The following is a 22,710-nucleotide window of genomic DNA, read 5'->3' on the forward strand; positions in this document are numbered from 1 at the left end:
AAATCCTTGCCAACAACTTTAATGTAGAACTTTTACATATTGACAAAAGCTTTCCAAAATGGCAGCCAACCTTATTTGGGTGCAATTATTATATATGTGTTTAAAGGCATTAAAAGCCCTCACGATGTACACTTTTATCAGAACTTGTGTAAAAATTTAGTTTGAATTTGAATGATCAATCTGTTGGCTGTAGCGTTTTTGTTACCTTGTTGAAACATATTGCTCCTGTTGTATTTTACTCCTCCTCATAATCCTCCGTGAACCGAAGAGTGACTTCCATACTAGAACACTTGAACTGGACACACATCTTCAACTCTCACATGAGTATACAACGCCATCTACTGGTAGCAGTAGTAACTACCACAGAAGTGCCAATCAGCGGTTCCGCGATGTAGCGAAGAAAACACGCCACATTTTGGATTTAGACACTTTTTATCTTTGCCTCAAAAGCAACCTTTTTCAACAAGTGCACAGTTTCCTTTATGGTGCGTTCACTGTCTCCACACATGTGAGAAATGAAAAGAAGAAAGAACGATGGCTCACCATGGCACGGTCCCGGTCTGCACACTCGCACGTTTTCGGGTTTGTCTCCATAGCAGTGGTCTCCCATTCGGCATGTGACGAGACGTCTCTCCATGCCTTCGCCACACGTCACGGAGCACTGGGACGGGCGGGGGTGCAAACAAACACTCATTAGCTTGCAGCAAAGGTGTGGAGGCTTTATTTGGGGGGGCTGGGTCAGGTGTACGCGTGTCAACGTCTGGATGAGGACACGGCTTTGTTTGATCCCTTTTTTGATGAGACTGGAACCCTCAGAAAGACTTCCAATTACCAGAAGCGGTAAAGGAGCGCAGCCTGACTCCTGGCTTACAGACTTCTTCTCAGACTTTTTCACACCGCAATTAAGGCCCCTTTTACATCATGTGTGAGTGACATGAAGAAAAGCTTCGTCGTTGTCACCACCTGCTGGTTTCTTGGTCTGGTTTTCTGCAGACCTTTTCTCTGAGTCTTATATTTGGGACGCGCCAACATCATCAACATCAATGAAGCTGTGCTGGAAGACAACCTGCCCCCCACACCCCCTTTTTCCATTGGCCATTCAAACGACTTTTATTGAAGTAATTGTCATTAGTTTTACTTTTATTTGTCATTTTTATTTATATTTATGTTTCATTATTTATTTTTAGCATTTTTATTTTTTCATACTTTTTACACTTTTAAGTCATTGATATTTTTTTTATTTTTATACTTTCATTGAAGTCATTTTTATTTTTTTACACTTTTACTTAAGTAATTTTATTTTCATACATTTTTAAAACAAATTTTCAAGCTTTTAGTAAAGTAATTGTCATTAATTTTTTACACTTTTATTTGTCATTTTATTTGTATTTATTTTTAATTATTTATCACTGTTATGTTTATTTTGTATGCTTTTTTCACTTTTAAGTGAAGTTGTTAATTTTTATTATTTCTATTCTTTCATTTCAGTAATTTTTATTTGTTTTACACTTTTTCTTAAGTAATTTTAAAATAGTATTTCTTTTTGCTATTTTTTTAAAGGTTTTTTAAAGTAATTTTCATTAGTATTTTTACAGTTTTCAATTTTATTTGTAATTATTTTTAATTGTTTATTATTAAAATTTGTATTTTGTATTACTTTTTACACTTTTAAGTAATTTATAATTGTCAATTTTAATTCAATTTTTTTAATTGCTATTTCTATTCTTTCATTTAAATCAGTTTAAATTTAATTTTTTCTACACTTTTTCTTAAGTAATTTTAATAGTATTAATTTTGTTTGTGTTTATTTTTAATTACTTTCATGCTTTTATTTAAGTTTAATTGTATATATTTTTTCCACTTCTACTGAAGTTATTTCTCTTTTCATTTTTTTGTAAAAATGTTTCATTTAAGTCACTTTTTAACTATTATTTTCAATTCTTTTTACGCTTTTATTGATGTCATTGTTTTTCAGGAATAGTTGTCGTCGCCATTGTCTTACTTCTGACCACGCCCCCGTCCTCCACTGGGAGGGGCAGGCCACCCGATTGCACGGCCTCCTGCTCTCAGGCTTCTCCCCACTGCAGTACTTGCTGTGGATGGAGCGGTTGGTTCCGTCGTGGAGGAACTGCACACAGCGGACCGTCCGGATCTGGAAGCCCAGGGTGCCGCAGGTCTTGGTGCAATGCTCCCAGTCTTCCGAGATCCACCTGCGCGGAGCAGAGTCGGCTATGAGATGGAGCGAGACTTAGGACTCGATGTAGCAAATGATGGTTAATATTATTAGACATAAGTCGACCTGCCATCCATCTGACGCTGCGTGTCAGATAGAGGGGGGTCTGAGGCTTTTTGATGAGCCAATCAGTGACCTTGACGTATAAACCAGTTTCCAAGTTTTTCATTCCGTTGTTGTGAACTTATCCAGAGACCTTAGCGATTCCCAGCGTTTTTGTCTTTGTTAAAACCGACGTTAGGCGTTAGGACCCCCTGTGTTTGGTGACTCACTTCTGTCACTCACTCTCACAGCCGGTCACACAGTTGGTCGTTAGCCTCGGTTGCTAGGCATCACGGTAGATAATACAATTGAAATAAAGACATGTATGATGTAGGCCGGAATAAATGATCTTCCCTTCCTTGAATGACCAGCAGCCTCCACTGATCTACATCTACATGCGCTGCTTTAGAAAATACAGTATGAAAGTACCCCCCCCCACACACACTTTGATTTTACTGTATGCAGACCCCATTGGGAAAAGCGTGGACACCCCCGGCATGAAGACAAAGCCACAAAAGGAGCACAAGAGCTTTGGGACGGGAATACGGGAATGGGTCTCATGTGGCTTGAAAACAAAGCATACGTGGTGCGGAGAGAAACCCTTTTCAAAGAAGCTGAGACCAGCTGAGACAACCTTCACATCCATCCACCGGGACTACTTGGGATGCAGCTTGAGATGCGTCAGTGTTGAAATGATGCCCATTAAACGATAATGCACTTCAAACTCATCAGCGCCATCACTTTGGACTTTAACTGCCAGCGACCTCATTGACATGTTTCAGGCGTGCCTGATGTTGTCTTTGGAGAGGATTCCACACGTGCAGTACGGCTGTTGGCATCCGTTGACACTAACTGGGAATGAATGGTGCGCAGACATCTTGCTTTAGGAAGAGAAAAGGACTCCAAATGCAGTCCTGACATCCAGTCCATGTAGCTGTCCATGGTGCTGAAAACACTCAACACTGAACACCATTTGATGATATTTTGTATCATATTTTAAGAGACAATCCTATGGAAAGTCAACTTGAATTGAGGCAGGGGTCTCTTTTGGCTTGCTGCTGACTTTTTACTTTTCGTCTATAAGGCGTCTTCAGTACTACGATTTTAGTTTCCTGTTTAGAGTTATCTCTTGCTATATTATTATGAGCTCTATTATTACTGAAAAATATATCCATATTCAAGCTAATTGTCCACATTCATGGCCCAAATAAAGCATTTTCAAGCCTAAAAATGACATTTTTTCTTAAAAGTAAATCTCATGTATTGTCCCGCGATAGCACGGCGGTCGAGTGGTTAGCGCGCAGACCTCACAGCTAGGAGACCAGGGTTCAATTCCTCCCTCGGCCATCTCTGTGTAGAGTTTGCATGTTCTCCCCGTGCATGCGTGGGTTTTCTCCGGGTACTCCGGTTTCCTCCCACATTCCAAAAACATGCTAGGTTAATTGGCAACTCCAAATTGTCCATAGGTATGAATGTGAGTGTGAATGGTTGTTTGTCTATATGTGCCCTGTGATTGGCTGGCAACCAGTCCAGGGTGTACCCGGCCTCTCGCCCGAAGACAGCTGGGATAGGCTCCAGCATCCCCCGTGACCCTCGTGAAGAAAAGCGGTAGAAAATGAATGAATGAATGAATGTCCCGTGACAGGCCTCGTGGACAACGTGTCTGCTTCCTTTCATGGCGCCAAGGTGCATGCAGCATTACGCCGACATGAAGGTCATGCAAATACGAGGCAGGAAAGCTCTTGTCTGACTCTCCAAGGTGCGACACTCACTGAGGCTGCGCGCAGTCCTGCAGGTTGCACATCCTGCGGATAGGTTTGGGCTTCTTGCCGACGTCGCAGTAGCCTCGGTGGACCATCTTGGTGTCGCCCTTCTTCCGGCAGCCATACTTGGTGTACTGGAAGCCTTAAAAGGTACGAGAGCCAGAGTGGCACGGTCAGTCCAAGCAGAAAGCCAACGTAACAACAAGGTCATGGTGAACACACACACACTCGATGGAACGTCTGTCATTGACTGTTAATATTTGCTTTACCTCCGGCGCACGGCTTGGAGCACGGAGACCAGTTCTTGAGGGCCCACTCATACGTGTCCTCCTGGATGACATTGTTATTGTTGACGGGCACCGAGTCTTCGTGGATGATGTACTTGTACATTAAGGTGGAGCGCGTCTCATTGTCCTTTGGTATAATCTGAAGGACAGGATGAGAGGCACAGCAGCGTTACGCCGACATGAAGGTCATGCAAAGACGAGGCAGGAAAGCTCTTGTCTGACTCTCCAGTCTGAGAGGTTGGTGTCGGATTACACATGAAGCACTATTTTATTCATTATGATACAGCCATGCATGCACTGTTGTCCTGTGGGGTCCCACTGGGCTATATACTGGGACCCTATTTATTTACACATAAAATAGAACCGCTTACATTTTTACATGTTGATGTTATGAATGCTAATTAAAAATCACTTGGACAATACAAGTTTTATGTCTGCAACAGGAAAAAATGGTCTCAAATCAGATCAGATGTCGTATAGCCTATCCCATTAGCATGCATGCTAATCAAAAACCCAGGTGGTTCATCCATTATAGCGAGCTAATTATGTTGAATTTATTGTGTATTGTTACTAAAGTGAAAGACGTGCATCATCAGAGAACACAACTATGGTGCGTTCAAGGACCATGGAACACAGTCACCAAAAGACGACTAAACAAAGCAACATTCATTCATTCATTTTTTACCGCTTCACGAGGGTCGCAGGAGTGCTGGAGCCTATCCCAACTGTCTTCGGGCGAGAGGCGGGGTACACCCTGGACTGGTGGCCAGCCAATCACAGGGCACATACGTATAGACAAACAACCATTCACACTCACATTCATACCTATGGACAATTTGGAGTCGCCAATTAACCTAGCATGTTTTTGGAATGTGGGAGGAAACCGGAGTACCCGGAGAAAACCCACGCATGCACGGGGAGAACATGCAAACTCCACACAGAGATGGCCGAGGGAGGAATTGAACCCTGGTCTCCTAGCTGTGAGGTCTGCGTGCTAACCACTCGACCGCCGTGCAACAAAGCAACATAAACTTCTGAAATCTGTGGGATTTCAAACTGTATATTATTTTAAAATAAGATAATAGCCCTTCCTTCCAAAAGTGGTATGAGTGTATCCAACATTTGATGTCGTTAGGAACAAATTTGTGTCTTTTGTTATTACGCCTGAAAGTTGGGCCCTGCCCCCTGACCGCCGCGCTTGTAGAAAATGTCAGCGCTATTAAAAGTTGAATCTCAATGTTCTCCATTACGCTAAGTTGTATTTAATAATTGGTTATTATACGCCGCTTGTCCTGAGCCTCGCCAGTGAAAGATTGTGAGGATTAAAAAAAAAAATCTACTGGGTGAGGCAATTAAAGCGCTTTCAAACAGATTCCAGCAAAAGACAGCATAGGGCATCTTCTCACCAGAACCACCACGGGGTCATGCAGAGGTCCGTCAGTGTGCAGGGTCTCCACTTCCTCCTCGATGATGTAGTGCCACTCCACGCCTAAGTCGATGAAGCTTCTGGACTTCACTTCCTCTCCTTTGCCGTTGAGGATGTAGTGGCCTGTCGCCTGGTTCTTGATTGCTGCAATCAGGAGGAGAAAGTGCTACACTGATACAAACAACAACCCCTTCCACAATTAATCACAGACGGATGAGAGAGTCCATTGTGCTGTGGGAGGGTTCCTACCAGAGCGCGAGGTTTGGGGGATGAAGCAACATCACGACCCAAAAGTACAAAAAATGAGACCAAGTCAAGACCAAGACCAAGGCTACGTTCACACTGCAGGTTAATTCCAATTGTTTTGCTCATATATGACCTCTATCAGTGTGAACGGTACAATTCCGATTTTTGCATGTGGATATAAATTTGATATATAGCCCATGTACTGCGGTCTGAATCCCCTGGTAGCGTATATCTGGCCTTTACGCCATCGAAAGCTGTGCTTCACTGACACTTGGACAAAGGTACTCTGGTGCAAGTCTTCCAGTTCTTATGTTGTAAAGTGTGCTTATTTGTGCCGATGTTGCCAAGGTTTTTTTTTGCCAGTCCCACAAAGGAGCATAGTGTGGACCTGCCCCCGCCCTCATCTTGGGCTTCCCTTTCCACGGGAAATTTATCCTGTACTGCTGTATACGTGACAAGTAAAAGTCATTCTCTATCTTTATCTTTGGTGAAGAAAATATTGAGTCCTGTTGCACAAAATCCTTGAAATTGTCACAAACACAAGCCCATAATGCATCTTTCCTTCTGTAAACACATGGAATCGGATTTCAACTAAAAATTAAACCCCAAATTGGTCATCAAACAGTGCAGTGTGAAAGTTAGAAGAAAAAAGACACGCTAACACATGCTAACGACTTGCTCAACTGTTTACGCTCGTCCCTGGTCGGTTCATTTCTCAGTAGACGAAATGTACTGCTGGAAGCTCGACGGGTTCTCGTAAAGATGACCATAGGGTGCGACTGATTTTTGTTTTTTGGTTTTGGTCTTGACTGGAATTCGAATAAAGTTGATTCTGAAACTCAACCAAGACTCCTTCCTGCCTGACGTAGTCTTACCGGTCATCTATTATGCAACTTTTGAATGATGTTATTAAAAAAAGGGCTTTGCTACACATCTGAATCTGTATAGCTAGCATGATGTTCCTGAATAAATGTGAGGGTAATGTTAGCACAGTAGCTCACACAACTATGCTAGTGTTGGACAAGTGCAGCGTTGCGGTGGATATGAAGAATGTCAAAGGTGGATACTTCCAGGAGACACATGAGACAAACGCAGCTCGTTAGCGTCCAAGCTAAACACACACAAAACAGCGTCTTCCCAGTACTATGTAACACGGCGATGGGGCCTTTAAGACCGATCTGGTAAACCACAACACTACAAAGCATGCAGCAGATTGAAAAGAACCAGATCAGTTCACATTCCTTGGAGCTGAAGCTGGGAAAAAAAAGGATGAGCACATGTGATGTCTTTGTGTCAGTCGCTTTGTCAGGTGACATCAATCCTGCCTGACTACAAATCACAAAACGTTTACGATAAATACGTGTTTACTCTTAGGGCCAACACTATTTTCTTTGAGCAGGAAATAATGCGGCCACTCTGCTGGCTCAGGGTCCTTATTACGTCCTTGTTGCTGCCTGGCCGAAAGCCACGGATACAAAGGATGTCCTGGACTTTCCACACCCAGGGCTGATTTGTAAGATCTATCAATGCAGGAGACACTACATTTATTTATTTATTTATTAGTCGTAGTTCTTTGTTTTTCCTGTAAAAACGTACATTTTTATGTTGGAAATAAACGATTACACTAAAACTAAACCTTGAGCCAGGGAGCCTTTTTCATCAACGAGTGAATAAAGGGCATGTTCACTGTGGTGGACGCCAAGGCTTTCACAACCTTTTCATGCCAGAAGTAATATATATTTAAAAAAAAAAATATTACACTATTACACTAATATTACACTATTACATTATATATATTACATTTATATATTATTACATTACAATATTACATTTTGCATTTCTGTTGTTGTTTTTTAATGTTTTTATTTCATTTTCCAAACATTTGCATGAGGCGACGGTGTCCGTCAAGGATTCGCTGCTCATGGAAGGGAACATGTCTAAAACATATCTAAAAGAGGAGGAAGACTTCATTTAATAGGACACAAAACATGAAAAATAATCTTCTAATAAGTCTTCCTTTTCTTTATGATGATTTACAATGATCATTATTTTACTAGCATCATATTTGCTTTTTTGTTATAATATCATATATTTTTTTGCAAACAGATTTCCCCAAAAAGTATTTTTTTCTTTATTATTTCAAATATAATTTAAATTAATTATATATTGTATTAATTATTATTTATTGTAACAATTTTTTTCCGACAATATTACAGCTTTATTCTCATAAATTATTTTGAAGTAATATAATGACTTTCTTACCCTCATAATTCTGCTTTATTAAATTTTTTTTTTTTTTTAATTTTCTTCTATGAATTTTTCGAATGTGCCCTGGGCTATGCCTGCCACAAATATGTTACACAGCGTGTAGGACTTTGTATCATTTTACACACGTGTCCATTCGTCTCCTGTGGAAATGATGTGCGATGGTTAGCGATGTCACACTTACCAAGAATTTGAGGGGAGGCCTCGTGTTCTTGGATGATCACATGTCTAGCTCCAGGAGGAATGAGAAACATCTTAAGGTAGCCTTTGGCCGACAGCAAAGAAGGAAAGACAAGACAGACAGAGACGCATAAGATGAGCAGAAATCATTTGTTTGCAGTGGTGGACATCCCCCACGGTTCGCTTTGCTCTACAAAGAAGCTCCAGGAATGGAGGAGAGGGGGGGGCGGGACTAAATCAAGTTTTTATAATCAAGTCTCCGAGGGGATCGGGTTTTTATTTTCATTCGCACATGAAAGGAACATTGGCTAATGATGATGAAGCAAGCATCATCTCCGCCAAGGAGATCAGGGTGAGCATCCGGCAACTTTGGAGGCTCTCTCATGGCACAGTCCCGACACCGCAGCAACAGAAGTTGCAACAGAAATGGAGGAGGCCGGCACTCATGACAACTTTCAATTTAGAATTTACAGCGAATCCCATCAAAGACATTGAGATGCTTCAAAATGAGGTTGTCATTTGTTGCGCTTATCTCGTCTGACCTTGGCGGAGGTCTGCTCCTGTTTTGACATGAAGATATTCCTACAAAGTGCGAATGAAAAACAAACAACAACTACGAGTCAGCAAAGTCTAGCAGGGATGTCCGGCACCTACAAACCTCCTGGGACTCACCCATCACGTTTCTAAAGTCCTCACTCTCATTTAAAAACACATTCCGAGCTCCTTTGGGTAAAGAGAAGGCTCCTCTGGTTCTCCCTTGAAATGAAAGGAATGATGTTAGTCCACTTTGCACGGCAGACAATGGAATGGAGGAGGGAAATGATTTGGGCTAGCGGGAGTCTCGCTTCACAACCACCAGGACACAAGCGGCAGGGGCGTAATTGCTTGCCCTCAGACTCTACAGGCCGACCCAGGTCTCCCGGCACGTTATTGGCTTTGGCGAGGTTACAACAGGTGGCGGAACAGCAGGTGCTGTGTGCAGACTGTGCAGACGTAGCTGTCAATCTAACTCGATAAAACGGCAGTTTGATAAAGGAGGCAGAAGTAGCCGCTTCTCATGAAAGAAGAAGACTTTGGTTGGGAGACTGCCGCGGAGGTAATCACATGAAAGATCACATGATCACATGACATTTCATGACATTCACATCGGGAAAAATGAAAAAATACAGCCTTGACGCCTCCAATGTGTGACAAAGAAGCAATGTAAACACGAATGTAAACACTCCAACGTTTGGACATTTGCTTTTGGTCGATCATTCCTCTGTTATAACCAGTGGTATCAATAGTGGCCTATTATAGGGGGCTTCAGACCCCCTAAAATGTTCTTAATTCCCCCTTAAATAATTTGATATTTTTTATTGATAAAAAAAATGTATTGATTTTTTTTTCTTTTACAAAAAATATCTCTGGCAAATTTTATATAATAGCATCCCCCTAAAATGTTCTTAAGCCCCCCCTTAATTAATTTGATATTTTGAATTGATTTTTTTGTTACAAAAAAATCTCTGACAAATTTTATATAATAGGGCCCTCCTGAAATGTTCTTAAGCCCACTAAATAATTTGATATTTTTTTATAGATTTTATTTTATTTTTTATTGATTTTTTTCCACAAAAAATCTCTGACAAATTTTATATAATAGGGCTCCCCTAAAATGTTCTTAAGTCCCCCCTTAAATAATTTGATATTTTTATTGATTTTTTTGTTACAAAAAACATTTCTGACAATTTTTTATATAATAGGGTCCCCCTAAAATGTTCTTAAGCTCCCCCTTAAATAATTTGATATTTTTAATCGATTTTTTTGTTACAAAAAAAATCTCTGACATATTTTATATAATAGGGCCCCCCTAAAATGTTCTTAAGCCCCCTACGTAAATAATTTGATATTTTTTTATTGATTTGATTTTATTTTTTATTGATTTTTTTCCACAAAAAATCTTTGACAAATTTTGTATAATATGCCCCCCCTAAAATGTTCTTAAATCCCCCCTTAAATAATTAGATATTTTTATTGATTTTTTTTGTTACAAAAAAACATTTCTGACAATTTTTTATATAATAGGGCCCCCCTAAAATGTTCTTAAGCTCCCCCTTAAATCATTTGGTATTTTTAATTTATTTTTTTGTTACAAAAAAAAATCTCTTGACAAATTTTATATAATAGGGCTCCCCTAAAATGTTCTTAAGCCCCCCTAAATAATTTGATTTCTTTCATTCATTTTTCATTTTCATTCATTTAATTTTTATTGATTTTTTTCCACGAAAAAAATCTCTGACAAATTTTATATAATAGGCCCCCCTAAAATGTTCTTAAGTCCCCCCTTAAATAATTTGATATTTTTTTTATTGATTTTATTTTATTTTTGATAGAAATGTAAGCAACTGTATAGCAGTACTCCATGTTCAGGATTACTGTGCCTGTTGTGAGATCATTCCAACTTGCAATAAAAGCATGTTGTTCTGGCGAACTAGTCCGGTGCTTGTGTGTCTCACCGAACATTACAGTAATGCTACTGACACCTAGAGACCACCGTAGAGTACTACATGTCTTCACAGCGTCTTTAAATGCGTCTTCTGAATGATGTGTATTTGTATTTCACGTCATTTTGCCATTTTTAGGCGAGGAAATGTTGAATTTAGGCTACAAAAACTTTATCAGTTAGTGGTGAGGCTTTACTGTGCTCATCGAAGTTTGACTCTCCATTGTCCCCAAAAGACATCTTCCTTATATTCCAAGGAATAAACAGACTTTCCCGAGGCGTCCCAAAGAGGCACTGTTACAACAGACAGATAGCAACACCAAAGGACGGGTTCCAAAGCTTTTCTTCCGTGTGGAGTCAGTGATCTGCTCTATAAGCTGGACGTCTACAAAGAAGAGGTCGGCAGATAACAGCAGATACTTGCATATCGCCTTTTCCGAGAAAGGCCTTTCTTTTTGGGCTGTCTCGCTTAACGCTTTCCCTGTTAAAAGACGTGACGTGTTAGACGAGGATGATCACAAAAGATCTTTGTCCCAAAGCTCTCATTATTCAATATTCCTCATTCAGGAGATAATTCAGAGAAGACTGGAGCATCAAATCTATTCCAGATCATGGCTCAAATCAAATTTGGAGTACAATGCAAGCCAAATGTGCTGGAATTAAAGGCGGGGTTCTGCTTTTTGCAAAAAGGCCAGATGGTCTACTGAAGTCTACTGTACAGCTGAAGTGTGTTTTCTTTGCATCCTTGATGAAGTTCACGTCTAAATCAAGGTGGCACAGGGGCTATGGCAAGTCTTTCAACTCAATTGTCATATACGTTATTTTTCATCCATGGCCGCCATTAGCGAGCGTCACCGTGCGTCTGTTGTGAGGAGATAACCGGAGGCGAAGCGTCTTCAATTAAAACGCTGACATAAAAGCCCAGGCATTCGTCGTTGAGGAACGTAGCATCTAAAAGTAAATGGAATTAATTCCAAGGTGCTTCCTAAAGCTAGTGCTTGGCTGTGGTGACTCTGACAGCTGTCAAGGATGCATCCCCAAACAGCCCCCCCCCAACAGCCGCGGGCTGCCTATCGGCCTTCAGCTCATACACTACGATGTTTGGAAGCAAACGTCTCCACTGTTTGAGAACCAAACGTGCTGAGGCTGGTCACTGCTTGGTAGAACATTCAAAACAATTTGGGAACTTTCTGCAGTAAATTCCTTAATAATAAAGAGGTGCTTTGGTTAGCATCCGGTTAACCTTTTTCAGTTAACATCCAAGATTTTGCCTTGGCTTGTTTCGCGTCCAAAATAGCAAATGAATACGAAGTGAATGCCTGGTTGGGTCCGCAACGTATCGGAAAAGAGGCAAAAATGCTCATTATGGTTTTCCAAAGTCAAAGCGAATATGTGTGAGGAAAAACAAGACAATAAGCAGTGGCGTCATTAGCTCTATTTTGGGGCAGCTTCAGACCCCCTAAAATGTTTGACATTTTTATTGATTTTTAAAAATGTTTCATTGATTTTTTTTTTTTTTTACAAAACAAATCTCTGGCAAATTTCATATAATAGGTTCCCCCTAAATAATTATATATTTTTTATTGATTTTTATTATTTTTTTATTATTATTATTCTTTTTTTTTTTACAAAAAAAATCTCAGGCAAATTTCATATAATAGGGCCCCCTAAAATGTTCTTAAGACCCCCTAAATAATTGTATATATATTTTATTGATTTGTATTATATATATATATATTTTTTTTTCCAAAAAAATCTCTGGCAAATTTCATATAATAGGGTCCCCCTAAAATGCTAAAATGTTCTTAACTCCCCCTAAATAATTTGATATCTTTAATAGATAATAATAATAATGTTTTATTGATTTTTTTTGGCAAATGTCATATAATTTCATATAATAGGGGCCCCCTAAAATGTTCTTAAGCCCCACTAAATAATTTTATATTTTTTATGATTTTTTACAAAAATAACAAATTTCATATAATAGGGCAAAAGCAGGCTAATACTAGCCTACCACTACTAGTACTAGTAGTAGTAATAATCAGAAGAGGAATAATGATGATATTAATAATAATAATAGGCTAATTAATAATATAATAATGATTATTAGTATATCATTGATTACTGTCCACTGGTTTTGCAGTGTAGATTGTGTGTACTTGTGTAAATGTAATGGTGGCCTAAAACTATTGAGTATCTCTATTGAGTACAATTGAGTATCTCTACTAAATCTGAATATATAAAATGAGAGGATGCTTCAATATTAAAATCAAGGACATGATGACATAATGGCAGGAAGTGAAGTAGCTTGGCGTTTTGGGTGTCCCTTGTTTGGAATGCTGCGGGAATCCAGTAAGAATATTTAGAATGCAGTCAGAGTGCAGTTTGAATACCTTTTGGCTATTTTTCCACGTTGAACGCGTGTTTTGTGTACACGTTTACTTCCTTGTCGATCATTTGCCTTCCCGGTGTGCCCAATGTTTTGTTTTTCCTTGTTAATTCTTCCCTGCGGCGTCGTTCTTCACCTGTTGGCGTGCTAATTAGCCAGTCTTAGTTCAGACACGGTAAAACTTTTCATTCTTTCTTCTTTTTCTTTTGATGCACAGCAGCGCACGTTCCAAAATGTTGGATTCTGTAGGCAGGTTTTGGTGACAGAGGGAGACAAAATGATTGAGGGAATAAGTATGGTGGCCAACGGAGGTCAGATGTTTCACATCTCAGGAGGGATTCTCGTCAGATAAATGACCCCCAGAGCGGAATGTTCCCACAAATGTTCCCAAATGATGCCAAAGAGATCCATTTTGAGTTTGAGTTCTCTTCTGACCGCATTGATGGTCAAATGTTCAGGCGGGGGTCTGTTGGAGGGCCTGCAGGATCTCAGTCCATTACAGCCAAGCATCTTAATAATGACTGAGCTCCCGACTCCCTTGACATCATTAACCAGCTCATCCCTCGGCATTCTGGGCTGGTCCATCACCTTCTCACGGTCATCCTGAGGGGCAAGGCTGATGTCTGATGATAGGATGTACTCGCGGGTAAATATGGATTTCTTTCAACCAAATACGTTAGCTGTGTTCGAAACCGCATACTTACCTACTACTCATACTATTTGAGTATACAGTGTGTCTACACTGGCAGTATGCCATTTTTGAGTATGCGAGTTCCCGGATGCATACTGCATTCACCGGAAATGTTGAGTATGTATCATCAGCTTACTACTCACACAGAAATTACCCAGGATGCAACACTGAATACTTAGCAGCAGGATGGACCAAATGGCAGTGTCAAGCAGGATATATTGTGAGTTGGTTTGTTTCTTCTTTTCAAAGTAAAAGCAGTGATTTATCACAATGATTTTTTGTATGAGAATAAGGGGTGTTTTCTTTTGTGAAAATAACCTGAATGTTGCTCACTTTGGCTAGCTTAAATTTTGCTGAATTTGTTCGAACAAAATTGTAAACGGTTGGCATTTGGACAAACAAATGGCACACTCGGGATCTAAACGGCCACTTTCTCGCCTGATTAAAAAAAAAAAAACTCAATAAAGTGATATATTTAAAAGGTTTAAAGCTATGTGAGTGTGAATGGTTGTTTGTCTATATGTGCCCTGTGATTGGCTGGCGATCAGTCCAGGGTGTACCCCGCCTCTCGCCCGAAGACAGCTGGGATAGGCTCCAGCACCCCCGCGACCCTCGTGAGGAAAAAGCGGTAGAAAATGAATGAATGAATGAATGAATGAATGAATGAATGAATGAATGAAGTTTAGAGCTAAGGTGAAATCAGCTTCAGCGGTTTCGAACACAGCCGTTGCCTCTGGTACAATAATCTCATCAGACAAATTGTGTACTGATGGAAACGACGGAGCCCCCTCTTGTCCCTCCATGCATTAGCAGATCCCTGCGATCCGAGCTAATTTAAGCAGCAATGTGTGAAAAGTCCAACTGGTGGGTTTTGCTAAAAGCTTCCTCTTGCCAATCAGCGTAGATGAGCCTCACTCAGATGCAGTTTCACTATTTTAAACGTCCCCGTTATCTCTTGGAAAAACTGATGATGGGATGCAGATTGGTCGGGCCATTTTTAGTTTTTTATACATAAAAACAACTGCTGTCCTCTTAAAGTTAATTGAGTCTTTCTCTACAAATGTTGTTTGTTTTTTTGTAGACTTTTTTTTATAGACAATAACCATGACACCACACCAGCTTCATCATTTTAGTGGAAGTGGGGGTTAGAAGTTAGTGTCGTTGGTCAGCAGCAAGCATAACTATGGAGAAACCATGAATAAAATAAAATAAAATAAAATAAAATAAAATAAAATAAAATAAAATAAAATAAAATAAAATAAAATAAAATAAAATAAAATAAAATAAAATAAAATAAAATAACTAAGCTAAGCTAAGCTAAGCTAAGCTAAGCTAAAACCAAACCAAACCAAACCAAACCAAACCAAATCAAACCAAACCAAACCAAACCAAACCAAACCAAAACAAAACAAAACAAAACAAAACAAAACAAAACAAAACAAAACAAAACAAAACAAAACAAAACAAAACAAAACAAAACAAAACAAAACAAAACAAAACAAAACAAAACAAAACAGGCTGGCAACCAGTCCAGGGTGTACCCCACCTCTCGCCCGAAAACGGCTGGGATAGGCTCCAGCACCCCCCGCAACCCTCGTGAGGATAAGCGGTATAAAATAAAATAAAATAAAATAAAATAAAATAAAATAAAATAAAATAAAATAAAATAAAATAAAATAAAATAAAATTAAATTAAATTAAATAAAATTAAATAGAATGTAATAAAATTAAATAAAATAAAAGAACCCAGGAGGGGAAAAATCTACAATGGAACCTCCAAAATCAAACAATTTTGCTTATTATACACAACACAAAATTTGTTAATAGCTAAAGGCATTGTATTTGTTTTTTTTTTACCAAGAAGACATAGCGTGAGTATTCCATGAGGTAGGTTTACTTCCTGTGTACCATTTGGAAACTCAAGTCTGTTTTCCTCGATTGTTGCTTCCCCGGCCTAATAATGACAAATATGCCATAACGCCCCTATTGTACAGTACAGTTAATAAATCTCAGCTTGTGTTGGACTGTGGAGGTTGCACACTTGAGGTAAAAATAATTTCTGAGGATCCACAGGGATATCTTACCGGCTTTCTTGGGCGTCCGAGTGAAGGTCCCTTTCACGGTGCGGCAGTGGGAGTTGTCCCCTCCGCAGACGCCGCATTTGTCCTCTACTTTGTTTGAGCCGATTTCTTTGTCGCAGCCAACTTTCTGAAGACACCCACACCCCAGCCAACACCAGAAGCGCCCGCCCCCGCACAAGAGTACAGAGATTAGCAAACATTCACCTTCCCAGATTCATTAATTCAGAGATAGAATCAGCTGCCAGATGACTGCTGGGCTTTGAAACTTATTAAAAGTCCCAAAGGTAACTCCAGTGGAGGTGTGGAAGAAGGAACAAAGCTTCCCACTTACACCCACAGTGGTGTAAAAAAGTGTTGGCCACCTTCCTGATATCTTATTTTTGGCATTTTTTGTTACACCGAAATGTTTCAGATCATCAAACAACACAACTGAATACAAGAGGCAGTTTTTAAATTAAATTTTTTAATTAAAGTTTTTGTTATTAAGGGAGTTAAGTGCCCTGTGATTGGCTGGCGACCAGTCCCAAAGACAGCTGGGATAGGCTCCAGCATACGACCCTAGTGAGGATAAGCGGCATAGAAAATGTACGTATGGATGGTTATTAAGGGAGAAGTGAAACCTAACTGAGATGAATAGAGATCTATCAGTGTGGAAAAAGCTATTTCTCAAGCTTTGAGACTCCAGCCAACCACAGTGAGAGGCACTGTGCTGTGCAGCAGGACAATGATCCAAAACACACCAGCAAGTCCACCTCTGAATGGCTGAAGAAAAACCAAATGAAGACTTTGGTCTGGCCTAGTCTAAGTCCTGACCTGATTCCTATGAAGATGCTGTGGCATGACCTTAAAAAGCCTCCAATGGGGCTGAATGACAACAATTCTGCAAAATTCCTCCACAGCTGGAAGAGACTCATTGCAAGTTATCACAAACGCTTGATTGCAGTTGTTGCTGCTAAGGGTGGCCCAAGCACTTATTAGCTTCCACTTGTTTACATTGATATTTGTTTGATGATGTGAAACATTTAAGTGTGACAAACATGGGTTAAAAACAAGAAATCAGGAAGTGGCAAAACATTGTTGTAATTTATAAAATGTGCACAACCTTCTGCATTTTGTCATTTGCACGGTCTCATGGCCTTACCACACACTCCCCACGGACGCAGACACTGTAGGCGTCCTTGTAGGAGCATCGCGTCCCATCATGCACCAGTTGTTTCATGTACGACACGTCCCCTGTCTCCTTGGACTGGCAGTACAAGTGGCATCTCTTATTGGCTGTCGTGATGGGAGCAGGAAAAAAAACGCTTTGAGGGCTCACTTCCGTAGGCGCAAATCTCATCTGACACGTTTAACACAGGAATACAACATTGTAAGAACAATATACGTAGGTTAGAAAACTGGAAAAGCGTAATACTTTATGTCTTTATTTCTATATATACTTTCTATATTCTTATTTTATGTTTTTTATATTTCTTATCCCATATAGCCAATGTTTCCTCAGTGGGGGCTCTCTGCGCTGGGGGCTGTTCTCGGTTGGAGGCTGGGGTGTCTCCTCTCGTGGGGCTTACCGAGTGGGGTGGCTGGGAGCTCTGTGGCGGTGCCCCACTGCAGCGCTGTGGGTCCCCTGCCTACCTGTTGTGTGGTGGCCCCCTGAGTTGCGGCATCATGGCCTGGGTCGTGGGCAGCCCCCAGCGCAGATGGCAGCGCTTCCTGAACTGGTTCCTCTGTACTCAGGCAAACAAACTTCTTGTGTGTGTCTGTGCGAGTGTGTGTTTATATGTGTCTTGTTTTCTTTGTTTTTTTTTTTTTTTTACATGTAAAGCACTTTGTGCTACATTCTATGTATGAAAAGTGCTCTACAAATAAAGTTTGATTGATTGATTGACTTCATTCATTCATTTTCTACCGCTTATCCTCACAAGAGTTGCGGGGGTGCTGGAGCCTATCCCAGCTGTTTTGGGGTGAGAGCTGGGGTAGACCCTGGACTGGTGGCCAGCCAATCACAGGGCACATATAGACAAACAACCATTCACACTCACATTCATACCTATGGACAATTTGGAGTGGCCAATTAACCTAGCATGTTTTTGGAATGTGGGAGGAAACCGGAGTACCCGGAGAAAACCCACGCATGCACGGGGAGAACATGCAAACTCCACACAGAGATGGCCGAGGGTGGAATTGAACTCGGGTCTCCTAGCCTTGAGGTTTGCGTTAGAGGTCTACACGGCTGGCACGACAGCCACAGCCGTCCACAGCCGTGGTGAGATTTGAGCGGCCAGCCATCAGCCGGCCGAACAAGTGCAAAAATGAAATGACCTCTTTCCAGCTCAAGATAGTATCAATTGTGTGAAAAAGATGATATAAGGAAGGATTATGGACAATATAGGTGACCTTTCAAGAAACAAATGAGGCTATCAATATTTTTTTATATTAGTTTTCCATAGCCGTGGCCACAGCCGTGGCCATGTTCTTGAGCCCGCCCCGCCCCGTTAGCCGAGGAGTCCGGCCAGCCGTGGGGCCAGCCGCTCCGTGTAGACCTCTTGTTTGCGTGCTAACCACTCGACCAGCCCAGTGTAATACTTCCCCTTTAAAATAGTTTTTTTTCCATTTTAAACTTCTATTAGTACTTGTTTGTATATTTAAAAACTTATACCTTTGCAATGGAAGGAAAAAAACGTTTTGTTCACCACCTGACTGACTGCCAGTCTGCCAGAAATGTGGTTGTTGTAATCCTTTTACATAAACAAATACATTTGTCACGAATATGTGACAAACAGTTTGACTCAAGCAACCAGCCAAGATAGCGCTGTTGCACAGTTCCGCCACAGGGACACCACTGGTTGGTTAGGGAAGTAAACGCTGTGCTGGACGTACGCCAACGTTGGCGCCATATTGGATGTGTCGATGCTGTGCTGTGAATAAATTAGTTAATACTTGTCGTTGTCCAGTTAGGCTTCGCTGGCAGGCCCATAAGGAAAAACTCTTTGAAATTTCGCTTTTCGGTCATTTCAAACGGTTGACTCAATTCAAGTGGGGACAAAAATTACATTTTCAAGCACCCTGCTCTCAAATGGGACCTTGCGTTACGGTCCGTGTGTACAAAATCCCAAACCGGCGTTTCTTTGGTAACTCACCGTCTGGATGCTCGTAAGGCAGCCAGTGGTGTTTGCCGTTTTGGAACTCAAAGTGGGCGTTGCGGAGCTGACACTGCTGAGCTCGGAAGTCTTCGAAGTGCTTGGGGCAGTCGTGGGTGTTGCACAGCTGATATTCGTAGTTCAGCCCCACGCAGTCCTGCCCGCCGTTGGAAGGCCTTGGGAGGACAAGGGCAAAAACGTTAGCTTCAATCTAGACAAGAGGGATGTCTTGAAACAGCCTTTGGGGCTGTCACTTGGAAGAAGCCCTCCTGAGGTGCTTTCATTTCCATCAAAGCCGTGAGGCTGTCCCTCTTTTCAGGACTTTCTCGCTGGCTAATTAATGGCGTTCTCGTTTCATTTAACATGCACACACGCCTGCTGGGTTTATTTATTAGTATTTTATATTAGTTTTTTATTTTCAGTATTGAAGATTTGTTGTAGTAGTAATATGTGTCTGTATCAGTACTGTATATTTTATTTAACAACACAGAGCTATAATAACTATGATTCTATCTTTTTGTAGCAATTAGCATTAGTAGATGAGAGGAGAGTTCTTGTTGTAGCATCTGTGGCTCTTGAGCAACTGTCCAATTTCATTTGGTCTGTGAACGAAACCTTCAAGAACAATGCTATTTAGCTTGATGATTAGAAAACATTGAAGATCCATCATTAGGAAAATCAAACATTGGGTTTTGTCTGGCTTCAAGGACTTTGTTTACTCCAAAAAAACTTCATTAAATGTTCTCATGCTTTGATACCATTGAATAGAAAAGTGATGTGGGTTTACTCTGGCGACTTACACCGGGTTGTTGCACTGGCGTGTGCGGAAGCGTACTCCGGTTCCGCAGGAGCGCGAGCAGGAGCCGTATTTGTTCCAGGAGCCCCAGCCGCCATCTTGCTTGACCTGGTGAGGATTTTTCCACATGCAGTGGCCTTTGTAGCACCACTGGACCAAAGATGGAGTAAATTTGTGTTAAGACGGGACACAGAATTGCAGCCAACAGATGAAAACGTTGTTGTTTCAGATCACAGCGCACCCGGCGTCCCTCAAGGCTCCGTGCTTTGCCCCCTTCTGGGATGACTACGAGGAATGACTGTATAGCGATATTAGATGTACATTCATGGTCAATGGTCAAGTTAACCGCCTATCTGCAGAATCTCCTCTAAATTAACGGTGGGGTCACGCAGGGGTCAAATAACATCAGCATTAACAGCTGTCGTTTTTGGAATTTTGTTGTTTTTTTGGGAGGCACGGTGGTCGAGTGGTTAGCGCGCAGACCTCACAGCAGGAGACCAGGGTTCAATTCCACCCTCGGCCATCTCTCTGTGTGGAGTTTGCATGTTCTCCCCGTGCATGCGTGGGTTTTCTCCGGGTACTCCGGTTTCCTCCCACATTCCAAAAACATGCTAGGTTAATTGGCCACTCCAAATTGTCCATAGGTATGAATGTGAGTGTGAATGGTTGTTTGTCTCTATATGTGCCCTGTGATTGGCTGGTGACCAGTCCAGGGTGTACCCCGCCTCTTGCCCGAAGACAGCTGGGATAGGCTCCAGCACCCCCGCGACCCTCGTGAGGAAAAGCGGTAGAAAATGAATGAATGAATGTTGTTTTTTTGTCATATACCTGTGTATGTGCTTTAAATGTATGGCTACTAAGCTGTTGGTGTGAAAATCATCTATCTTACAATATTGGTTCTCCATCTTAGTAAATGATCATGTGGCTCTTCAGGAAGTGTTACTTTCCACTCTGTCATGTATTCCACATCATTATTAAAGCACGTTAAAAAATGTCAGTTTTTTCCTGTCGCTTCAATTGCACTTTTCTGCTCTGGGAAGTGGGGAAAACATCCCTCAAGGTTACCGGCCAGCACGCAAAATGGCAGAAAACGCCACTTTTCCGAGTGGTCCACCTGCTTCCAGGTGTGTTTTTAAAATGAAATTCATTGCAGGAACTAAAACAAAACATGTTTTACTGTTCAATACATAACCATAGTCATCTTAGGACATATGAGGAATATATCATTGAGGTTTGGGAGTGAATGAGTGTTGAAAAACTTGAGTGAACAGAATGAACAGAAGCGGATCAAGCGTGGAGCCTTGAGGGACGCCATGTTCAAAGTAACTAGGCTGGAGTGGATGTATTCTCGTTACTTTGAATGAATTTGACGTTTTGTTATGTCGCGTATGAACTAAGACCTACTTTCCCTGGTGCACATTCTGTCCCGTCCAGGGGCGGGCCCTTCTTGGTCTTGCAGAAGTAAGGGTTGTCTGGATGACTGCACCAAAGCTGTTTGCACGGGTCGAATGTGCGGAACTGAAAGAGAGAAGATATTATACATCACCAAAAAATAGAAGTAACTGATGTTTTCACCCACATGCCGGGGCAGTTTCAAAATAAAGCAGAATGGAAAAAGACAAATACAGTAGTTGTCTACAAATCAATGTTGAAAATGAAAATGGATTGGAAAGGCTTTTGCTGGCGAAAAGCTCATCATGAACCTCCGCCTGGAAGACGATCTATGAGACATCCTGAAGGGATGAAAAAACTCTGAATGTTCTCGCAGACACACGAGGGCTTATACAGTGTAGACTTATCAGTAGTAGGCAACTCTAGTCTGGCTTGTTTGGTTTTTTTCAAGTCAAATTGAGAAATATTTTAGTCAATTTCCTGTTTTGCATAAATTTATTGCACAGGAAGTGATCTGATTTTGTGATTTTATTGAGTGTAGTTGTTATATTTTATTTTAATTAATTCAAAGTCAATAAATTCCTATAACATGCACTTCATTATTATTATTAGTAGTATAATAATAATTTGAAGTAACAGTAGTATAATAAAATAAAACAAATTAATAATAATGATAATAATAATACATTCTGATAATAATAATTACCATATAATACTATAATAATTATAATAAATACACTGTGATGTAATAATAATAATAATAATAATATATTTTTATATTGGTATAATAAAATAAAACAAAATAACAATAATAATACAAATTATTATTAATGAAATTTTAAAAGACATAAAGTTGACAACAATAATAATAATATTATATATTAGAAGTATTATATATTATTATATTATATACAATAATAACAATAATTAGTATATTATTATTATTATTATTATTGTCAATCAACTTTATGTTTTATATATTATTATACATTATATTATATATACAGTGCATCCGGAAAGTATTCACAGCGCTTCACTTTTTCTACATTTTGACAGCCTCATTCCAAACTGAATTAAATTAATCTCTTACCTCAAAATTCTACACAAAATAATCCATTATGACAATGTGAAAAAAGGTTTTTTTGACATGTTTTGAATTTATTAAAAATAGAAAACAAAAAAATCACATTTACATAAGTATTCACAGCCTTTGCTTAATACTTTGTTTGTCACAGTTCCGTTCCTGCCTTCTGGTCTGCTCTTCCTTGTTTTCCAGATATCCTGGAGCGGGCTGGAGGCG

The 22,710-nt window shown here is 40.3% G+C and overlaps 1 protein-coding gene across 1 annotated transcript in view; it reads right to left on the reverse strand.

Moving 5' to 3' along the window:
• adamts3 (ADAM metallopeptidase with thrombospondin type 1 motif, 3) overlaps positions 1–22,710 on the reverse strand; it is a 111,376-nt gene that overhangs the window by 5,159 nt on the left and 83,507 nt on the right. The window contains exons 11-21 of the mRNA XM_058069735.2: positions 21,423–21,536; positions 20,023–20,168; positions 19,223–19,398; positions 17,227–17,360; positions 16,089–16,212; positions 8,447–8,527; positions 5,732–5,895; positions 4,308–4,464; positions 4,048–4,180; positions 2,003–2,210; positions 544–661 (exon numbers count right to left, since the gene is read on the reverse strand). Of these exons, the coding sequence (XP_057925718.2) occupies positions 544–661; positions 2,003–2,210; positions 4,048–4,180; positions 4,308–4,464; positions 5,732–5,895; positions 8,447–8,527; positions 16,089–16,212; positions 17,227–17,360; positions 19,223–19,398; positions 20,023–20,168; positions 21,423–21,536 (1,555 nt within the window). The remainder of the gene's footprint in view (positions 1–543; positions 662–2,002; positions 2,211–4,047; positions 4,181–4,307; positions 4,465–5,731; positions 5,896–8,446; positions 8,528–16,088; positions 16,213–17,226; positions 17,361–19,222; positions 19,399–20,022; positions 20,169–21,422; positions 21,537–22,710) is intronic.

The sequence above is a fragment of the Doryrhamphus excisus genome, linkage group LG3, assembly GCF_037039965.1.
Source record: "Doryrhamphus excisus strain RoL-2023G ecotype Guam linkage group LG3, RoL_Dexc_Guam_v1.1, whole genome shotgun sequence".
Taxonomy (NCBI): domain Eukaryota; kingdom Metazoa; phylum Chordata; class Actinopteri; order Syngnathiformes; family Syngnathidae; genus Doryrhamphus; species Doryrhamphus excisus.